This window comes from Solanum lycopersicum, chromosome 1, assembly GCF_036512215.1.
Source record: "Solanum lycopersicum chromosome 1, SLM_r2.1".
Lineage (NCBI taxonomy): Eukaryota > Viridiplantae > Streptophyta > Magnoliopsida > Solanales > Solanaceae > Solanum > Solanum lycopersicum.
Genome location: NC_090800.1, coordinates 82,743,273 through 82,766,556, shown reverse-complemented (window position 1 = coordinate 82,766,556; position 23,284 = coordinate 82,743,273). Strand labels below are relative to the sequence as shown.

The 23,284-nt window shown below is 36.4% G+C and overlaps 2 protein-coding genes across 6 annotated transcripts; one reads left to right on the top strand and one right to left on the bottom strand.

Moving 5' to 3' along the window:
- Positions 1 to 116: 116 nt before the first annotated feature.
- On the top strand, positions 117 to 7,380 carry LOC101245996 (DEAD-box ATP-dependent RNA helicase 31-like). The gene is made up of 10 exons (XM_010328687.4): positions 117 to 1,547; positions 2,181 to 2,287; positions 2,552 to 2,607; positions 3,855 to 4,079; positions 5,023 to 5,229; positions 5,302 to 5,388; positions 5,475 to 5,570; positions 6,043 to 6,258; positions 6,579 to 6,761; positions 6,932 to 7,380. Exons 1-10 carry the CDS (start codon positions 340 to 342, stop codon positions 7,157 to 7,159), a joined length of 2,613 nt encoding a protein of 870 aa, XP_010326989.1. The 5' UTR covers positions 117 to 339; the 3' UTR covers positions 7,160 to 7,380.
- Positions 7,381 to 8,637: 1,257 nt separating this feature from the next.
- On the bottom strand, positions 8,638 to 21,946 carry LOC104649446 (uncharacterized). Of its 5 annotated transcripts, none has more exons than XM_069288185.1 (10): positions 21,455 to 21,946; positions 20,898 to 21,360; positions 19,813 to 20,001; positions 16,880 to 16,972; positions 16,531 to 16,713; positions 16,342 to 16,444; positions 16,060 to 16,245; positions 10,981 to 13,424; positions 9,236 to 9,838; positions 8,638 to 9,053 (listed from the first exon to the last, which is right to left on the bottom strand). In XM_069288185.1, the coding sequence occupies exons 2-9, from the start codon at positions 21,123 to 21,125 to the stop codon at positions 9,242 to 9,244; spliced, it is 4,023 nt and encodes a 1,340-aa protein (XP_069144286.1). In that variant the 5' UTR covers positions 21,126 to 21,360; positions 21,455 to 21,946; the 3' UTR covers positions 8,638 to 9,053; positions 9,236 to 9,241. The 5 variants fall into 5 exon arrangements, with proteins under 5 accessions (XP_069144286.1, XP_010326977.2, XP_069144290.1 ...); XM_010328675.4 differs by having other exon boundaries at positions 9,246 to 9,838; XM_069288189.1 differs by having other exon boundaries at positions 9,236 to 9,835.
- Positions 21,947 to 23,284: the final 1,338 nt, after the last annotated feature.

Genomic DNA, 23,284 nt, shown 5'->3' with positions numbered 1-23,284 from the left:
AGATAGCGATTTATAAAATCGTGTTCAAAAGCTATTGAAAATCATAATTCTAACAAAGTAAATCCGAATTCAAGCCTAAAAGAGGACCAAATCGAACATTAACACCAAATGCCAAGTACTTGTGACGGAAATTTGTCTTGTTTTTCATATACAGTTACTGGACGTCGTCGTAGTCTGACATACAAATATCTCCCTCCCACAAAATCAAACGTTTTACCCTTAAACCCTCAGAAAGAGGGCAAATAGGGCTTAAACCCTAAAAAACCCTATCCTCAATTCCTCTTCTTCTTTTAAAAAAGCCGTAATTTCTCCCCCCCTTGATATTTTTCTCCATTTTCCATGCCGCTCAAGTTATTACCACAGCTTCGTTTCTTCAATCCAACATTCCCACTTACCCATTTTCCCACCATGAAATGCAATTCAACTTTGAAGCCTAAAACAATACCAGCTTTTTCTAGAATGTTTCCACACAAGCTAAAGTATAGGTCAATTGCGTTTCCAATTTTAGCAGCTCAAGAACAAGAGCTTCGTAGGTTCTCGAGCCGTTCAGGGAGACCAAGACCCGGGTCGGGTGCTGACGTGCGAGTTTCGAAGAGCTTGATTGAAGATGAAGCTGAACTCAGTGATTGGGTGAGTGGGTTGAGGTCTGATTCTTCGTTCACGAAAACTCAGGTGTATAGTGAGAGTGATGATAATGAGGGCGACAGGGAAAGGGGTAGGGGTAGATTTAGTAATAGGCGTAATGGTGGAGAAGATAGAGGTGAAAAGAGAAGGAGAGATGATGATTTTAGTGGACCTGGTAGGAGGGGTGGTGGCCCAATGCAGTCGAATTCGAGGAATGGGGGAAGGTTTGGAAGTGAATATTCGGGTGGAAGAGGTGCGGGACGAGGTGGAATGCAGTCGAATTCAAGAAACGAAGGGAGGTTTGGAAATGACAGGGGGAGTAGATATGAGGGTGGAAGAGGTGATGGTGGTCGAGATCGAAAGGAGTCCTCCTCAAGGGGAGGAAGATTTGGAAGTGATGTAAGGAGTGGAAGTGAGGGTAGAAGAAGTGGAGGCCGAGATCGTATGGAGTCATTTTCGAAGGGAGGAAGGTTTGGAAGTGATAATGGGAGAGAAAGTGAAGGTAGAAGAAGTGGAGGCCAGGATCGGACAGAGTCGCTTCCAAGGAAGGGAGGGAGGTTTGGAAGTGAAATGGCAAGTTCGAGTGACAATAGGGGTAAAAGCAGGATTGGTAGTGGATATGGTAGAGATATGGCAGCACAAGGTGGTAATGGTAGGTTAGGGAGGAAAGAAGGGGCAGGTATGGGTCGAGGTAGTTCCATGCTGTTGGATGAAGATGATACCGATAATGAGGATGACGAAGAGGAAGAGGAGAATGGTTATAAGGGGTTCCGAGATTTGATTGACAGCGAGGAAGAAAGTGAAGAATCTGATGAAGACAATGAGGTCGAGGATGAAAAGATGGCCTCATTGGAGGAGGACAGTCCAAGGGCATCAAGCCCGAGCTCACATGGAAAAAGTGATTCCCACCTCACCGAAACCAGGTAATGTATAAACTCATGTCTCGCTATGTATCACACAGCATGCTAGTTAGGATCTTTTTTGAATAGCTGTCTCGTGCTCTTACAAGCATGATGCTAGAATAATGAACAAATTATAGCATTCACACATATGATCCAGAGGTTTGTGAATCTTTTGCCAGAAAGCAACGTGGATTTGGATTGTTGTTATTTGTATTTCTAAATCGCTGAGTTAGGATTTAGATATGTGATAGTTGCAGGTTGCTATTAGCGAATATGTTAAATGAACATAGAAAGAAGATAACCCAGGAAGATTTAGTGGATTAGCTATCATCAAGTACTATGGGAAGAAGAGAGACACTGTATATGCTTAATTAATGTATAGGCTAACTTAATGAAGGGGTTGAGCGTATGAATCATGCTTCATCAATTAGTTGAAAGTGGCTTTTTTGCTTGACTCTACACAATCAGAGGGATTTTGCCCAAAAATGTGGTAAATTTTCCAGTTAGATGGAATTTCTGTTGAACTTCTAATTATCAAGGCAGTTGTAGTGAAATATTGTTGTTCATGCTCTTAAGTAACCTGAAGGTAAATTAAATTCTTTTGTCAATTTATCTTTATTATATTAGATAATATTTGTTTCCATTTCCCTGCAGGTTTGATCAGTTTCCTCTCTCTCCCTTGTCTCTGAAAGGAGTTAAAGATGCTGGATACAAAACGATGACTGTAGTGCAGGAGGCAACCCTTCCCATTATTCTAAAAGGTGAGTTTTTATATTTTGCAGAAGCTAGAAGCATAGTGAGTTGAGATGTCATTCATCAGTTAGTAATAGAGGTTGATGGCTTTGTAAATAATATGTCCAGTTGTGTTACTTCAAGCAGTCTGGAAACTACATGCAGAAATATACTATGTATTAGAGTGCTATCCCAGCCTTCTTTGTTGCTAGGATTTTTATTTTTTTTGTCTTATTCATTTATTGTATGTGTTATTGATGACAGTGCCTGTTGTAATCCATTGTATTTGGTAGGCAAGGACGTTCTGGCCAAGGCAAAGACTGGCACTGGGAAAACTGTAGCATTTTTGGTAAAACACTACGTCTTTTCCATCAGAGAGTATCTTTTCATGTATGAATAAGAAAAAAATCGTCACACGCAATCACTGATATAACAAATGGATTTTATACTCGTTTATGTCACCTGTTAATTGGTATTCCATTTTCTTGCTAGTTTATAACTTTCATAGTGACTTGTATAATTGAACACCCCTATATCCCAGATTTCTTGGAACAGGACTGATGTCAACACCATTATTTGAATTGAAGGATGAGTATCTTCAAGTTGTAATGTTACCAATACATGCATTCTTTTGGTTTGTTGAACGTGAATAGAAGTGAAAGCCACTATTTGCTGAAGTTCTTCAGAAAATAGAATTGCTCTATGTAAAGACAAGGGTTTGAACCCCATAGTTTTGTCCCCTTAAAACAAAAAAAAAATCTTACTGGTTTAGTTTGTTATTTTTTGGTGTTCCGTTTCCCTTGAAGTTTTTAGTTAAAGTTTTTCATTTTTTTAGTTCCGTAGAAATTAATAAAGTTAGTTGTATGCCATGAAACAACCAAGTTGTAAGCAGGTGTGATTTCACTATTAAAAATTGTTTAACCAATTTTAACAAGTTAAATTATATTTAAACATGAAATTTCTTTTGTTGCACAAAAAGGTGGTGATAGTCTGCTAATTTTGAGTCCCAACATTTCTCTGCTTTTATATGACGTGTTTCTCAATATGCTGGGTAATTATTGTTCTTTGGTACAAGTATATGCTGTTTTCGTACTTCGCTTCACACTTAAGGAAAAAGCATTATATATAACAAGAAATGGAAAAACTAGAGGGAAGCTAAAACATTTTAGTACACATAATAATTGAGGACAAAGTTCGTATCCATCTTGGGTCATGGGTTTTGCCTTTTTGATATTTTTTAACTTTAGATCTTAGGTATACTGCAGTTACACAACATTCAGTGATTATTAGATTTTCTGATAGTCAACTTGTCTCATTTGTCCACAGCTGCCTTTTACTTTTTAATTTCTTTCCTATTAAGAAACCAGAAAGCAGAGCTTCAACACCTATTTTGTGATTGAGTTATGGCTTTGAAATGGATTCTGTTAACCTAATCCTTTTTAATTAATTAAATATCAACTCAGTTAAATTAGTCATGTTAAAGATTCTCCAAATATTGATATAGATTTTTCATGGTCATTTTAAAATTTATCCGAGAAAATGACTGGCATCTCTGATATCACGTTGGCCTAAACCATTCTAGTACTTATATTTCAGCTTCCTTCAATTGAAGTTGTTGTAAAATCACCCCCCAACACCCGTGATCAAAAGAGGCCACCAATTCTGGTGCTTGTGATATGCCCTACCCGGGAGCTTGCAACTCAAGCAGCTGCCGAGGCCAACACCTTGTTAAAATATCACCCTTCAATTGGGGTTCAAGTTGTTATAGGCGGAACAAGGCTTGCACTTGAGCAGAAAAGGATGCAAGCAAATCCATGTCAGGTAATTATTTCTTTGAGACTCCATTTTAAAAATAAAATATAGTATTTCTTTGAGAAGGGCACAGAAGTCATGCCAGATGTAGTAGTTATTACTTTATTTCATTATAAAGTTCCTGCTTTATGAATAATATATACATGATTCTTGTGATAAATGAAGCAACAGCTAGCTGAGAAGAAGAAATTCATTTAGATGAAACCTCTGAAACATTAGTAAAATGTTTGGCGAGCTTAAGTTTTTGACGAATCGAAAAAGGAGGTTTTATTCTGTTTAACTGTTGGATACAATAATGTAGTACAACCACCATATATCTACTACAACAATAATGATATGCTTGTGTATTTGATTTAACATTGCAGGCATGGGGTTATTATAAGGGAAAATTAGGCCCTACATGATGAATATTAGAAGTGCTTCTCTTCTTTGATTCCATTGACCTCGCAAAGCACCTTTGTTAGATCAATAGTTGCTGACCTTCTTAGCTTAGTCTTAATTCATCTTTTCTATGCATCTGTCAGACTGAGCAAGGCTTGTTTATTAATTTTTTATGGAGAATGTGTCAGGCAAGTATTAGTGAAGATACAGATGGCCTGTTAAAAGGCCAATTTTTTAACCATCTCAGTGCATCCTATCATTGAGAATAAATATTTTTATTTGGTTATTCATGATTACCACTCTCCTTTCAAGCGAGAATGGGTGTAGCTGCAAGCCAGTTTAACTAATGATCAATTAATGACAGACTTGAACGTTTTTCTTGCTTCTATGCTTTAAAAAACTACTTTTTTTTTGGTTACCTATTCTTTTTTTAAAAAAACTACTTTTTTTATGTTGCTCTATATTGTCTTTAAATAATTGATACTGATTGACTTTTCACTTCCAAAAATAACTACTAATGCCACTTATCAAAAAGGAAATAATTACTAACGTTTTCCAATAAGCGACTCAGATACTTGTGGCGACACCTGGGAGACTCAGAGATCATGTAGAGAATACAGCAGGATTTGCTACTCGGTTGATGGGTGTTAAAGTGTTGGTCCTTGATGAAGCCGATCATTTGTTGGATATGGGATTCCGTAAAGAAATTGAGAGAATCATCTCTGCTATTCCAAAACAGCGCCAAACACTTCTCTTTTCTGCAACAGTTCCACCGGAGGTATTTTCTTAATTATTCTCCTGGAGTAAGTAGTATAAAGAGAAGGAAATGAATTTACCTCCGACTTTGCAGGTCCGTCAAATTTGTCATATTGCTTTGAAAAGAGACCACGAATTTATCAATACTGTTGAGGAAGGCAGTGAAGAGACACATGCACAAGTAGGTCTTGGTTATTTATTGGAGTTCCTAGGATTGATACCTTTGTTGGATCTGACTTGTTTTCTAATACTTTGTGAATTCTTCAGGTTCAGCAGATGCATCTGGTTTCTCCTCTAGAATCACACTTTTCCCTTCTTTATGCTCTACTAAAAGAGCACATTGCTGATGATGTTAACTATAAGGTATTTTACTTGTAAATTTTGATATTCTAGGCATTTTCTTTTCTGGGTTTCTTGAGGGGGGACAAGGAAAAGTAGGCCTGGAAAGTGTGACACTCTTGGAAAGTCACATTTATTGTGCTGCTCTTCTGGTTCATGTTATCAATCTGGCTCTTTAAATTGCTAGGAACAGTAAGATCCTGCTTGGATGGGCTCAAAACTTATGGCTTGTAAGCATAAGACATAAATTAGAGATCCCAACTTATGGCTTATTTTTGTTCTTTGACTTAAAAACATGTTCTTACAAGCACTTTTTTCATCTTCACCAAACACAACAAAAGTGCTTAAAAGCATATAAAATAAGCCGACCCAAACAGGCTCTAAGTCTCCCATAGCTTACTTGTCATATATCATTTATGGTATTTTTGAACTGGAAGTTCAAATAACAATCACTTGCAGAAGTCACCAACACTTTGATTCTGGTTCCCGAGTGCAGGTTCTTGTATTTTGCACAACTGCAATGGTAACAAAACTCGTTGCTGAACTTCTTGGTGAACTTAACTTAAACGTCCGGGAGATTCATTCTCGTAAGCCACAAAGCTATAGAACAAGGGTTTCAGATGAATTTCGCCAGTCAACAGGTCTTATTCTAGTTTCCTCAGATGTTTCTGCTCGTGGAGTGGATTATCCAGATGTTACCTTAGTTGTACAGGTATGTGTCAATTTGGGTTATATGTGATGTCATCTGGACAATATCAATTGTCCTTGGTGCTGTCTAGTGTTTAAATATCTATACCAAGCCAAGGTTGATATGTTTTTTTGTATGTAAGTTTTGTCTAAACTCTCTCCCCTGTGAAGAAATCAATCTTGCATTCTATCATGCAAAAGTTTAAGTCATGCATTTGTTCTAAAGTTGGGTTTTGTTACTAGAGTATTTATAGCAGTTCATCTAGACAGATAATATGTCTTCTCATCTGCTTGCTAATGGATATCATGTGTCTGTGGGCTTATGTCGACTCCTTTCTTTTGTAGATTGGAGTGCCAGCTGATAGACAGCAGTACATCCATCGTCTAGGTAGAACCGGACGGAAAGGAAAAGAAGGACAAGGCATTTTGTTGTTGGCTCCATGGGAGGAATTCTTCTTGTCTACAATTAAAGATTTGCCCGTATCAAAGGCACCTGTACCTCTGCTTGATCCAGAGGCCAAGAAAAAGGTTGGTATTAACTTTGCGTGAGCAATGTTTCTTTTGTAGCTTGGCATAATCTGAAGCTCAAAGCTGAATGTGGAGTATATTCTGTTCTTGAAGTTGTTTAATTCCTTGGTTTTCTCTGTTGGTTTTCTAAGTAACATTCTTTGGTAATAGCGACATAAATGCTTGTGTAGGTGGAACGTGCGTTAGCCCATATAGAAATGAAAACCAAAGAATCTGCATACCAGGCATGGCTTGGTTACTATAATTCCAACAGGTCTATCGGTAAGGACAAGTACAGACTTGTTGAACTTGCAAACGAGTTTAGTCGGACCATGGGGCTTGACAACCCTCCAGCAATTCCAAAGCTTGTTCTTGGGAAAATGGGATTGAAAAATATTCCTGGACTACGTTCCAAGTAATTGAGATAGTGTTGCTGCTTCTTCTCATACACATATATGCATACGAAGTGTATATATACACAGCATAGGCCGTGCAATGCAACAATTAATTTCGAGCTAAGTGCTGTTTTTACCCATTGTTTGTAATTTTTTTGCTAGGGAGGATTCAAAGCCTTGACAGAACATAAGTTGAGTTCCTTTTTTACTAATAGGAAATTTGGCCTTTCCTCTTTCTAGTTGAACTATTTTGTCTCTTCATTTATTAGTAAGTGGGAATTACAAACAGCCACAGTTATCAGATATCAGCAATCTTTAATTGTAGTATACAACCCAAAATGATGCTAAAATTTTATATCATTTTTGGGAAATATTTTCAAATAGGCTCTAAAATAGTAAAACATATTTATGGAGAAGGCCTTCATACTTGTTCTGAATAGGAATATCTAAATAACGCAACTAGTTTTTGATGTATAGGGGACAAATAAACACGAGCTTTTATTGTATCCAACTATTAAGAAGTCTTGAGAAATAGATAATACGAACCTCATAAAAATATTTTCAATACTTTAATATTGTAGTGTTGAATGAACACCATATTAGATCTGGTACAGCGAAATTTCACAAAAAAGGACTGGAATATGTAGCCATTGGAAACCATATTAGTCTCCAACTTCCAAGAATGTACGACCATAAAATAAATCAACATAGATAAAAGAAGAGCAAACTGCACTTTTAAGGGATTATGCACTTATATCTGGGTTTTGAATATAAATTATCATGTGGCAAATCACTTGCCACATCCTGGTGAATTAGCAGAGGTCTAGTATGAAGTTGTGCTGTAACTTTGAAATTACTTGCTTACGAACCAAGAGTTAACGAGACATTTCCTATTTTTCACTTCAAATATGATATCGAACATTCGGATACTAATTTCAAACAATTTTTCACAGTTCAGACCTTCAAAAACAATTTATCCACTTTGCCTACCCTTCAATATCTAGGAAGATGATATTGGACGCCCACCCAGCAGAGGTCTATCTATAATTGCTTCTTTCACTTGCATATTTACCGAAACATTTACTCTTAGGTACTTGTTAAAATATATACTTCAGTTGCTAGGCAATGATCTGTTCTTCTACAATTCTAATTAAAAGAAGTGAACTACTTAACTGCTACCTCAACCGACACAAGTACAATGTAACTCTCTCTATCCACAAAACTTGGACAGATTTCTGCCACAGCTGGAGTTGAAACTCATGCTCTATACCAGCTTTCATTGACACCACGGGCGTGCTTTTTAGAAGCAATAACATGAAGAAAAATAACACCCTGATGCAGAATTGCCTTGAACAGTTAGTAGCACAGCAGATTAAAGATCATTTTGAAAAGGACTCTAAATTCTGTGCCCACCAAAATCACATCACTACACTCTAAAAATATCCCACAGTGAGCGAGAACTAGTACAAGTTCATTTTGCTGACAAAAGCTAATACAGTACATTCTATTTAAAATGAAACTCTTTTTTTTATGGTAAAACTACTATAACAAGTTTTACACTCTAAATTCTTGAAAAAGTTTCTACTTCAATGATCTACAAGAACAGAATAAAACCTATATCTCGTTGAAGAGGGTTGCTGCAGCTAAAAAAGGATTTCATAGCTAACATACAAAAATAAGAGCAGAAGGACCAGATGTGACCACTTTCTAGTAAAATCTGATGAGTAACTTCTCATGGTCCAGATCTTCACTGAAAAAACTATCATTTGATGGTAGCAACACACCTGCCCCTCACCACTGTTTCTTCCATCACCAAATCATTGTCTTCTTTCCAGCTTAATGTGAAAGGGATGTCGAATTTGTACCCTTTAATAACAATTCCTTCCAGCCACTGATCTTCCAAACTAACTAAATCCTCCTGTTAGTAATATGAATTGAAAAAGTCAAGAAAGTTTCATCACCAGAGAAGATAAGAAGACTAGACTGTCTGTTAACCTAAAGGCAAAACCAGCTCAGTTTCACAAATGAGATGCTGCAATTGGAACAAATGCCCTAGAGTCGTGATTTGAACAAAGCCCATGAGGAAACCATAAATATTACCTTCGTTTACCTTTGATGATGAGGTGAAGATGGCTGATCTGGAGAAGACCGTTGCCCAGAAACTGCACGAAATCGATGTTCCTCAAAGGCTCCCCGTTGTCGATTTCCCTCACCTGGCTGAGGTTGTTCATTTGCACCTGAGAAACCTGCTGAACTCAGAGACCCAAACTCAAGTTGTTCTCCTTGTGAACCATAACTAGCATTGTGGTCAAATGGATACAGCATCACAACAGGCGAACCACCAGGCCCATTTGAAGTCGGTCCACTTGGGTTCATTGCTGTTAATGGATACATGCCATATGCCACATTAGGAGGGCCACTATGGCTTGAATTTCCACGCAATTGGCCATTTTGGGACAGATAAGGAACAGAATCATGTCTATGTGAACTCCATGATCTGTCTGCCCGGCTGTCACTGGATGCCAACCGATCCACTCTTGAGTTTGATTTCTCAGATTGGCTGCGGTTATAATTGCGCCCACCAGCACGAGATTTTGGATTCATATTCCAATTCCCCTCTCTGTCAACATGGTTATCGTTTCTCTCATAGTTGTAATTTCCCCTTCTTGTATTAGATGAGTGTCGATCCCTAACTGAAACCTTCTGACGCAACACCAAATTGCAAAGGTAAAATATCAACTTGAAATGTAGTAAGCACATATCAATCTAAAAAGATCTTGCGTACAGAGAATAAAAGAATAAATACTAAAATACACAAAATCAAGCTTCCCCCAAATGGAAAGAAAGGCAATCTGCATGTAAGATTCATGGACATAATATAGGCAAAATGTTGTTGTAACTAGAGGCGAATTTATGATTTTTAGAACATGGATGTCACCCCCCAAAAAAAGGAAAAATGTATGAAGTGGGATTTGATCCCTAGTCTTCAAGGTAAATAACTCAACATTCAACCAACTGTTCCATTTAATCTTTTGTAGTATGGATGCAAGCAAATAATATTGTACCAACTTAAGAAAATGTATACATAAAATCTAGTTTTACGGAAAGACCACGGATTCATTTGTCCCATATTTAGCACATAAATGACTGTTACCATCCGCAAACATCAACTCAAAAGCATTGAAAAGTAAAGCAGCATTGAGATTCACTTTTCAAGAACATCTCTCGTGGAATTAGTGACAAGGATAATGCTGTCTCCCCCTAATGACTAATAAAAGAGGCACTGAGCCTTACTCTTTATACTAATGCTTGAACATTATGCGAAACGAACAGAATGAAAACATTGAATTGCATTAACAAATCCATAGATTACATACAACAGGATGAGCACAAATAAGAGGTTCAGAAACGAGAGAGTTGCATTTTTTTTTTCAAACAAAAGATATACATAGTGAAGACTGAACTTTGGGCCTAACTCAACCCTAGAAGCTAGCTGATTAGGTGAAGATTTTCCAAGACCCCCTCTCCCTCACAGAAACATGCTCAAGACTGGACATCTGGAAGATTGTACAATATAACATGGGACCCTACATCGGGTAAATCATGAATTGGGATAGATCTGGCACTAACATCAGATGAAGAAATGGACCTTGGAACTAATTCAACTCCAAAACTAGGTCATGAGGTGAGGATTGCCCAAGAATATATAAAGAAACTAAGTACCCATTCACAACTGATGAGCCACTCCAACATCCACCTAATTACTATCAGTTAAAGCGACATAATAGAGAGAGAGAGAGAAATAAAATTTAATAATGTAAAAGTTTGATGAGTCAACTACTTACAGGATTTGGCAGGTATGTCCCTGTCCCGCTACGGAATCTTGGTATCTCATCAACATACCGTGGAAACACATTAGGAGGTCTATTAGAAGCAGACTGTAGGGGTGAAATGGGCAATACACGAGGACCACAGCTCATCAGCTGAGTAAAGACGTTCATGTTGGCTGAATGAGGTCTTCCAGGACCATCCCATGGGAAACGACCCTGTAAATATCCAGGTGGTACCATTACTGGAGAATGATAAACTAGTGGTCCAGTATGTCTAGGGTTTTGGCAAAACCTTCCATATTGCAAGTTTTGCCAATGACTAGCAAAGTCACTGTTAAGTATATCAGGCTTCCGTTCACCAGGTGGCTCCATAGAAGTAGCCCCTCTGAAAGAACTGGATGGAGTTAAATCTTCAGAGTGATCAAGTCCCTCAGATAACTCAAAGTTATGGGCTGAATCACTATGATCTAGGCATTCTTCTCCTCCTAAATGACTTGTTGAAGAATCAGGAGTTCCTGCCTCAGGTGAAATATTATATATTGGAAGCATAGTTAGAAATGGAACTGGTGGTCCAGTGGGGTAAAATGCAATAACCCCAGAATTATCAGTCGTTCTTTGCCGAGAACCAGGCCCAGTAAGCATTGGTGTAATGGGTATCATTGTGTCCGAGTCACTAGTCTGAGCAATTTCATGTTCAGGCACATGCCTTGCAAGGTGCATGGAAATAACAGAGTGAGGTCCTTGGTTTCTCTCAGCCATTTCAGTACCCGCATTTGAAACAGAATTCCAATCCTGATCATCCTCCTCAGCTTGATCTGAAACATGGTCAGACATCATTTTACCTTTTCCATAACCAGTAGTTGGCTCTGAAGCACCTGTTTTCTTTCCCCGCCTTTCCCTTGTTGACTTTGAGCTTTTAGCGGAAGACCCATCCCAAGAACTCTCAGAGGAGGTTTTACTTCTCATAGAACTACTATGAGCACTGGATGAGAACCTGGAACTTGCCATCCTTTCTTCAGCATAAATGTCATTCAACCGGCTATCCTGAAACTGAATATTATCAGAATGCTCTTCCCTAGTTGGTCCATGTTTTTCCTTCATATACTTCTGCTGAGCTCCCAGAGGGTTGCCAGAGCCACTAACCCAAGTTGAAGGAACAAAGTTAAAACCTGAATGTACAGACTGTTGCTTAAATTCAGATTGAAGTGTTTCATAATTTCCATTTTCTGGGTCAAATCCAACACTGGAGCCACCATCTTGATCTTGCCAGAAATCATTTTCTGCCTCACCTGAGTTCATCTCCATAGAGCTAAAATTTTCAATATTGCGGTCAACTGGATCTTCAGAAGTTGGATTGAACCCGAGGCCTGGGAAGTACTGGTTGAGATGGGGTGAAATCAAACCATGCGGATATGGCATGTTCGAAAATGCAGGATTCGTAAATGGAATATTTGTGGGAACTCCTGGCATATTTCGTTGATTATAACCCATAGAAGTCAGAAATGAAGGAGAGATAGGAAACGGTAATTGAGCTGAAGCCCAGTTAAAAGGAAAATGAATTTGCCCATTAAGTCCATGAATTGAAGTAGATGCCATCATGTTCACAAGATCTTGCTCTTCCTGATGCATCCCATGTGTCCCACCAGCGGATGATAGCTCTTCATTCGGAACATCGATGCCTGATTCTTGATGAAAGCTATTTGATACGCAGTTAGATTCGGTGATAGGATCATGACTCTGATGGGATGGAATGTGTCTTGGCATGCTATCATTTAAAGATCGACCACTCTGACCTGCTACATTTTCAGATCCTTGGTTCCTCCTCTTATAACTGCTGTCCTGCCTCGACAGAGTGGGTTGTGTTTTTGCAGTCTCTAGAGCTCTTCCGCGTCTTCCTTGATTGTTACCGTCACCATAGGTTTCTGTAAGCTCGGGACTAGACCTTGTTCTGGCAAAAACGAACCTACCCTGGATATCATTCGCTATTTGATCAGATTTAGATTCTCTCTGAATTTTGTCTGAATGTAAAACCTGAGAGGAAGTGGTTTCCTTCTGCACTTGATCAGAAACCCTTGAGCTTCTCAAATTACCATGGTTCTTTTGGTTTTCAGAATAAGAGGAAACAGAAAAATCATTCATTCTAGAAAAGGTTCCAGAAGAATGATTACCATGTTGAGAAGAAACATTCGGTGGATTGGCTCCCTCCACCTTCTTCACTTTTTTTCCACTGGAGGTTACACTGAAATTCTGAGACTCTGGTATGTCATCTGGCGTTGACAATCTTAGGCGTGACAATTCGGCCTCTGGGGCATCAGGCCTTTGGCCACTGCCATGCCTGTCCCATGTATTCATAAAAAACTGATTTACTTCATAAATTATGTTTTCTCTGGGGCAGTCCAGTAATCTTGCTAGCCTTTTGGCACCAAATCCAAACGCACTCCGTATCCTATAAAAGTTACCTGCCAGAATAATAATCAGACCAATATGAAGTATCAGAAAGCAATTATGTGAAGAGCATGTCAAAACCAGATCTTTTGAAACCATGCAGTTACTTGCTATTAAGCAGTATCCATACAAGGCTATGCCTCAAAAATTTCCCTCACTCAATTTTTTTACCTGTCGAAGAAAGTTTAGCTACGACAGTAAGCAATCGAATTGTAACTTTCTGTTCTTCTAGTGCACTAACATGCATCATGCAAAAAACAGTAGTGTGGACCCCCTTTTTTCCTGATATGGTCAAACTGACATGCTGCCAAGGAGTCCCCAGACTTTCCCTTTTGCAATCTATTCAAACCCCCAACCTCAAGATAATTAGGTGGAGGGTGTTTTCCTCTAGGTTATCCCTCACTTGTCAGTGGTGGCAAAAATTAAACGTCAGAACTTTACATATATAATTAAATTTAGCATCAAATTAGTAAAGAAAACTCATGGAAAAAATAATGAGATCTAAAGCCAAATATAAGTAAATGCTCATGATCAAAGACCTCCGCAAGTATGGCCAGGGATGAATGGAAGTTGAGGGATGAATGGAAGTTGATGAAATCTAAGTTGCACAGACTCGAGTGTGGGTGTCAGGTGCGGGTGCGGATCCTTCATGATCTAAATATAAGATTGGGGGTACGGATGGAGATTTCTATACAAGGTACTCCATTTTCTTCAATTTCATCTTTAACTTTTATTTCCATTACAGAAATTGTGATATCATTCTCGAATTTCTCCGTTGATTTTGGTCAAAGTACCCAAAATCAGTTGAGCTAATCAAGTATGAATCCCACACCCCATGTCGCGTCAACAGGGATGCGGCACCAAAAGTGAAGAGTCCGAGCAACTTAGAATGAAAAAGATGACATCAACAGTCATATTGACAAAAATAGTTTTAGAGTAAGCACCACATGAGTTCCCTTGTATTAAATAAGAATAAACTCTAAAAATAACATAAATACTATTTTATTTTATTTTTTGACAAGGGAAACCAGCAGTCGCATACCTTAGAGAGCGCAGCGGGTAAAACCCCGGCTCCTATGCAATAACTCCCAAACCACACAGGAAAGGTAACCGCACTAGCCAAGCCCAATGCGATGAGCTTGATCCAGAAGGCAAACCCATTTGCTTGCTTTACAAGGGGTTTAGAAATTGAGACCTTTAACATGTAAGTCCTAAGCCTAAACCATTAGGTCACCCCTAAGGGTAAAAATAACATGAATATAGATTTATTTGAATAATAACATGAAAATTAACAAATTTCAAAGATAAGTGTTAATTATGTTTAAGGGTTTGACTCACTTAAGTGATTCTTCCTTCATTGTGTTCTACTTGCTTCATTGCACAAAAGTGTCATAGAAGTAGCATTTGATCGAAAGGTAAACAAACTCATCCTTTTGTACATGACCACTTGACTATATGTGCATTGCATGTAGGTTTTGTTTTCTTGATAGTTTACCACATTTTACTCATTTTACGAGTGCTAAAACTTATATCACATAGGCATCTGAAGTTGACAATGATTAACCGTCCTTATGACATTTTAGTGTGCTTGTTATCTTGTTCTACCTATGATTTCTTTCTAAATTACTTTTTTTTTAAAGAATGGTAACTTGTATTATATACAAAAAAATACACAAGGAGTATTCTAGTACTTACATCCAAAAGTTGCAAAAGAAAACAACTCCTATGGGGGTCATAAGAACTCTGAAATACTAGCAATATCCTCTGCATCTTGAGGATATTCATGTTTACACCCAAAAAAAAAAAGTTCCGCTTCAAATTCTGCATAGGGCAACTCTTGTTTTTAAAACATCTATGGTTCCTCTCCCATCCATATAGACCACCAAATGCAGGCAGCGACAAACAATCAAATACATAATTTGAGGTAGAAAGAATGCAATGACATTATTTATTTATTTTGAGAAAGAATGCAATGACATTGTTAAAAGGTGTATGTCATTACATTTGAAGAAAAAGTACTTTTATTTAATATGTTATTTTTGTTTCTTTTTAAATCTTCTACAAAACAATCAACTAATTGTAATAAATAAAAGTTCTCAATTCAATAAAAATATAGAAAACTTAACATGTTATCAAACTTAGAATTCTGAAGCTAACCCAAGCCTAAACCTTAAACACCAAAACAGGTAGGAATATATAAGCTCATTTCACTAAAATTTAAATTCTTTGACAGATAATAAACATATTGTCAGTACATATTTGAAGTCAGTATTTACTGTATATTACTACACAATCTTTTCGTTAGCTTAAGAAAGAAAGAGAGTACATTCCCGATGTGTGTAGATGCAAAAGTAAAGAAATTATTTGTTATTCTTTTCTAGTAAATAAATTTATTATGAACTTATCCAATCACACAAGGAAGGGAATACTGTTTTATTTTCATTTAGGACTTCCAAAATTTTTCAAATAAGGATTTAATACCTAAAATTCAGATAAAATTTTTTCCTACATATTAGGAAGATAACATAAACTACTATTTCGTCCAATGTATATTATATTTTTTAAGAATAAAAACATGAACGACATTTCACTAAGGGCAAGTGTAATATAGTACAGATTAGTAAAAAGGAATATTCAAATTTCAAGTACCTTTACTCACACTACGGCCAAGGTTGTTGTTTACTCGTAAAGGATCTATCACATTAAAATGTTTAGAGACGAAAGGTTGCCCTTGGTTTTCCTGCCCGCCGGGAAAAACAGCATAGACGGAGCTACAGGAATCAAGAAATGTTTTACTTAGAAGCAATTCCCCACCATCTTTACGAGGAGGTTCCGCTGTAACACGAACAACAAATTAAGCCATTAAATAAACTTAATCCAAACTACAGGAATTTTTTTTTTAAAAAAAATGACTCTACATATGGTCATTACCAGTGACATCAGGAAGTGAATTAATTGGCACAGGACCCCATAAACTAACACAAAAGTTGTCCCAGTCGAAGTTGCTGAAGAACTCCAAAAAGCGGTAAAGGACCTATACATGAAATAAAAACATCAAAAAATAAAAAACAAAACCAGTAAAACAAAAGGAAAAAACACAGAAGTAAAAGTAGCATGCACCTCAAGTGGCCCAGCAAAGTTATTGTTGAACACATGAAATATATAAAGAACTAAGGTTTCCAGGGCATAAGTTGAAATGAGACCATGATGAGCACCCAGTAGACGGCTCTCATAATAACACCATGCCTTAATCAAGATAATGCTGCGCTTGAATAGATGATTCTGGTTTATTAGGTGATCAACCTACAAAAGACAAACAGAGTAAAGAGTTCATTGTCCTTTTAATAAGAATTTGTTAATTTCTAAACTAGTTCTATTTAGGAAAGTAATAACTTAGCACAGCATGTTAACCCTACGGCTGTATCATCTAACAGCAGACCTTGTTATAGCATAAGAAACAACTACACACCTCCTCCAGGAAACAAAGGGTACATAGACCCCCTAGCTGATTGAAAGATATGTCAACCACGATATTTTCAACTAAACATTTTATTAACTTCACCTGCAGACAGAAAAAAAAAAAAAAAAGAACAGTGAGAGGAATTCAGGAATAATATAATCAACAAGACGATGGTGCATATGAAGAGAAAAACAGAAAATTCAACTATATAACCAACATTCGCAACTACAACCCTTATTAAGCTACCCAAATAGTCAAAGATGATTCATTATTCAAATTGAAGTATTAGCTTGCTGGCTTTCTTTCTTTCTTTTTTATTTATTTTTTTAAATAAAAGTATTAGCTACAAACTCAAATAGCATTTCCTTCCTCACACAACTCCACTCGACACTATATTCTCCTAGTGCGCCATGCTTGGTCCAAAATACTAGTGGAAGTGGAGGATATTCCTCGCAACTTGTGAAAAGTAACTGCGAAGTATATAATCCAACTAGAAAAGTCTCAAAAAATTCTATAAATAGCCTCAGGAAATCCAAAAATGACGTAGCTAATCATCACTACATCTGATTGATAAGAGCCAAACCCCACCAACGAAGTTTTCTATGGAGAATTAATAGATCCATTTATACGTTCCTGGCAGATACTCGGGCAAAACAAGGCAAGAGAAAAATGTCTCTGTCTAAGAGTTATAATAAAATAACACTGTAGTGAATGTCAACTGTATTCATTCCTAAAAGCAACGAAAATAGAATTAAGAAAACATAAAAAGTACTATCTACATTTCAGTTTTGTTTGTCATACTTTCCTTTTAAGTCTATTTTTTTTTTAAAAAAATATCACTTTTTCTATTTAATAACGGTTTATACTCAACATGCTACCTAGCATATTTAAGACCACAATATTCAAAGGGCATTTGGTACATAAACAACTCTAATTTTTTTTTATAACAAGGAATCAGGCTGCCGCTATCCTTAGGGTGCGCACAGGGTAAAAAACCCCGCTCCTATGCAATAACAGCAACCCACATAATAGAAGAGGTAACCCGCACTAAGAAACAAATAGAAACGGAGGGAGTATTACATTTATTGGCCTTGGGAACAACCATCACAACAAATCAAACTATAGATATAGAACTAATTACATGATAAATTCCCCAAATTCTCGAAATAGGCTCTCGATATATTTTTCTTCTGGCAGAATATACTATGTAAACAGAATATATGATTGATACCATTACAACTTCATCAAATATGGGGAAAAGGTAGAATAAATTCAATGTATGTATGTTAAATTCCAGATGCAATATTCAATATATAGAAGCATTCACATGAACACTCGTTTGTAACCATGGTGTTCGGATCAACTTGCTTGCACCTTGACTAGTTCCACAGGTTGTCTATCACCTCCCATTAGCAATAGGTGCCAGGTTATCATGTCCACCAAGGCTAGGATAATGGGAAGAGATCACCTAGTGTTTTTATCTCCAGTGGAATTTGAAACACCACTGGGTGCTTCACAAGAACACTTTTAAACTAAGATGATATTGCAGAACCTCTATGTGGTGTGTAACAAACATGAAATATTAGACACAAAAATGGGGTTTATTTTACTGGCAAGGAATCCCATAAATAGATTACTCTTGAAAGTTGGAACATATAATCCCTCAAAGTCTCAAAATATCTCAATGTACGATATCAAATGTTAACACCATCAGATTCTATAATATTTTCGTTTCACATTGAAAAGAAACTTAATATAGCATTGCCACAGTTTCGGGAATATGACTCTGCTCTGATAACTACAGTCAAATACAACCAGACATTTAATGTTCACAAGATCTCCCTTTAATGTTAATTAAGATCTAGTCTCAAGTAAAATGAGAACAATGTTTCACTGCTTTTGCAACTCCAGAAAAAAAAGGTTTAAATGAGTGTCACCTATTTTCAAAGGAATAATTCTTTTTTTTTTAATAAGATAGGAATAGTTCAGTCTATGCTGATCAAAAATCAATACAACAGATGGTAAGTACTCCCTCCGTTTCAAAAAGAATGTCCCTATTTCTTTTTTAGTCTGCTTCAAAAAGAATGACCCTTTTATTTTTTGTGGCAATACTTTAACTTTAACTTTTTACGTGGCATGTTTAAAACCACAAGATTAAAGGACATTTTGGTACATTTGACATAAATTTAATTTAGAACCACAAGATTAAAAAGTTTTCTTTCTTTTCTTAAACTCCGTTCCAAGTCAAACTAGGTCATCCTATTTGAAACGGAGGAATACTAGATATGGTAACTTCTTCGCCTTAAAAAAGATTATCAAAGAAGAATCACAAATCTTAGTTAACATGAGAAATCTGCGCTACTAAACTGACCAAAACCACAAGATAAAACAATTGCATAAACCACAGAAATAAACTAGATAATGCCTGCTTTCTTGCATCAAAATAGAAGGGGGGAAAAATCTCAGAAAAGCCAAACAGCAAAAAAGTTTCAAAAGATTGACCCAAAAAATAGTAACAAAGCAAATTTTTGAATGTTCTTTTGAAAGTTCAACAACAAATATCAAAGTATAGAAGCATGGACACCGATATCTTTACAGATCCAGAGATAGAATCCCACAAAAGGGACAAGTGAAATTCAAGCCCAAATAAAACCAACAAAGATGATCATGGTACCATCTTGTTTTTGAAATTTAAAAATGCCTGATGAGAACTCCTTATAATAGAAAAAAAAATTACTCCAAAAACGTTCTCCATCCTATCGTTTCTTTTTACACAAGGAACATTCTCCATCCTATCAAAAGTCACAAATTGCCAAATACCATTTACCACTAAAGAAAGCCAGTCACGACTACCTACTTCTCACTCTAATAGGCACCAATGGAGAAGATTAAGAATATGCATGCAAACCTTAAGGAGAAGGGAGTCTATAAAAAGGACTTACTTCTGCCTGAATGTACTGAACCTCCTTGACATGAAATTCAGCATTTTCATTTTTCTCCTCCTTCTCTAGCATATCACGAACCTGATGAGCCCATGTATCTTTTAAACTTTGGTTATTACTGAAGGTAGTTAAATCAATATCCCCGTCGGGAAGATAAGTCTTCAGGGGCACTGAACCAAATGTAAAAACCTGGGAAATGTGAAGACATTAAAGGAATAACAAGCAAAACCCCAAAAGATGTGACAACACATAAACAAGGTTGAAACATTTACTCCTTTTGTTCTCTTTTTTGTGTTTAGATGAGCAAGGAGAACAAAGTCCCATATGGAAAATCCAAGTATTCACTTCCTTCGTGAAGAAAGACTTGCAACAAACAAAAAATTAGCACAGTCAAATGTACAACTCATGCACACTTATACCCCAGATTCATTTTACCCCAAAAAAGTCAATACTTCTACACATATCTGACATAGAACAACGTTTTTTGACATATCAAAACTATGTGACTATGAGAGCAATGACTCCACACTAGGGGTAAAAATGACTACAAGACCAAAGTTTGAACCACCAAAAGATATCACCAGCTCACATTCTACTCTCTTCACCCATCTCCACCACATACCCACACTCTAACTTCTCTTCCATTTTCACACTTAATAACTCATTGGCCTTCATAATACCCCCAACTATTTATATCCAACTTTTGTATCTACTCCGATCCCTTTACTTCTGGAAAATAAAGGAAAAATAGGAATCTCCTCTTCATAGTAATATTACCTAGGTAAGCAAATCCAACATTTAACCAAATGTTTTTAGTTACCCACCTGACATATATTCAATAAAGAGCTCTAGAATACAAATTAAAGATCACTGTTTCAACAAGATGTACATCATTCCAGAAGTTTACAATGCACACTAGAGTTCCTAATGCATTGAGAACAAGTGAATTTGTTGGTCCTTTTCGCAAAGAAGTAGCAAAATATAACCACAAGTACACACGTATCACAGAGAAGTAGCAAACTATTAGACAGCATAACAACAGAAAATTCCAACAATATTGAATGTAACCAGAACATCAAGACAACCTGACATGGGAAGCACTTCATGATGAGCCGCTGGACGTAATCAGCAACAGCATTTCTGCGCTCCTCGGATGGTTGGTCAGGCTTAATGCAGGCAATGAGCTCTGCAGTCCTTTCCTCAGCCTTTGACCATCTCTCAGAGTCGAGGACTCTGATGACAGGTCCTGCATCTGGCACTAACCCATTCGGTAATAGCCCACTTGGCTCTGCCCATTCCTCATGTTCTCCCATACAACACTACTTGTATAACCCAACTACAAAAGTTCCTCTCTTGTTTCAAGAACTTTAACAATAAAAATCCAACTTTTTTAGCCAGCTACCCTCAAAATGCTGCTAAAAAGTTCTCAAACTAGTCTTTATCCTCACAAAACTAAACGCAACCCCTTTATCATGTATCCCATACAAAAGCTAAATCTGATTACAAACAGAACCCCAACAAAGCAGTTCAATAAAGCAAAGCTAATTCCTGAATTGCAAACCAAAAAGGGTGTCAATAGCAGTTTTTGTTTACTCCTATATATCAACCAAAAAGGAAGAAAATGATGAATTAAAAAACCCACCTTTCCCTAGAAATAAAAAATTAAAACAAGAGGAACCCTAGAGAGGTCTGATAGAAATAGTTGATCAATGGATTAAAACAGCAACCGATACCCCTAAAACAGAACTTCCAAGAAATCAAGAAAGCCCTGAAATACAACAGAATGACGAATCCACAACTTTTCTTGATTTTCTATCAAATAAAGATGGAATTTTTCATTCCCAATAAGCGTACATAAGGGGAGTTCTTGAAAATCCAAAGGAAAACAGAGAAGGGAAAGATATATAAATTGGGGAAACAGGCAAATGTGTTTCAAGGGAAGCGTTAGAGAGAGGGTGTGTGCGAATGGGAAGCACAGATTGAACTGTGTGTCTGTGTGAGAGAGAAAAATGGAATTCAAGAAAGAGGGAGGAATTGGTTTTGACGATGTAGAAAAAAAACCAACACTCCAATTGGGCAAAAGGAGAAGAGAGATTTGTTTTTTTTTTCTTTTTTTTCTTTGTTGATCTCTTTTGGCCCCTTTTATCCTCCTTTTCTCTATTCAAAGAAAATCAAAAGGGGTGGGTAGGTAAATTTTGTAGCAAATGATAGCTTTTTGATTACTATAAAATCACAAAAAAATAGAATTATTGGTATAATTAATGACCAACAAAAAGATTTTTAGTTTCACTTACGGTATAAAATCTAATTTTTTATTTTATGTGGAACTTATTTAGATTATTTTTATTGTGTTTCGCTATATTTTTTTAGTCTTTTTAATTGATTTAACTGCAACAGTTATCTAAAGACATTATAAGTTAGAAGAGCATTAATAGAAAAATCTCAAGTAATTTTATTACTCACAAATTATTCGATAACTCCAAAACATAATCTATAATAAATTAATTCGCGCCGAAAAGAAAAAATAAGGACAAAAATGTTTCTTCACAAAACTTTGGTTATTAGGTTAGCCTTACACTCCAAGTATTTTTGGTGATTCACGTGGCATAAATTATGCAAGTCTTGGATAAAATTCAACAATGCAATAAAATGTTCTTGTTAATGATCATTTACTCTAACCTAGGATTTCTCGAACAATATGGTATCTCATCCGGATAAATATATCAATGATGCAAATTGATCATGTAAGATGTCACATATGACACATATGCCTATTTAATCTACTCTCTATAAGTTTAAGTGTTACCAGCGCACGCCCAAAGTTAGAAGAGGCAAGTTAAACGATACATTTATCTATTATACCGTTCTTAACTTTTGAAAACACCTAATGCTACCTATCAATTTTATTGTCTTTTTAAAGAAAAAAACACATTTAATCAGCTATAAAATTACAAAAATTAATTAACAAACTATACGAATTTAATTAATCGAAAAATAGTACTTCTATGTTGTACATGGAATTATTCAGGGTAATTAATTTGTCTAATTAATCTGCCTTACAATGATCAATAAATTCAATTTGAATTATATATCAAAAATCTATTGATCTTTTTTTTTTTTTCGAGTAATTACGTACTTGCTTATTTGGGAAAGCAAATATAGATGCGCATCTACACGTAATCCATTTTGGGCCAACAATCTCATCTGAGACACGGTCCCCTATAGTGTGGGCCTTGGCGATGATGGGCCTTAGGCCTAACCCTCTAACCAAACCATGTTCAATTTCTCTTTTCTTGTTTTTTTTTTCGTGTAAATTACATAAATCTCATAGTTTTAATATAAAATTATGATTTATTCTTAATAAATTTTTAATTACATTGATACCTTAAAAATTAAAAAGACATGATACAATAATTAAAGCTCGGATACATTAAATATTATTTCCGTTATATTAAAAACTAGTTCGAACACA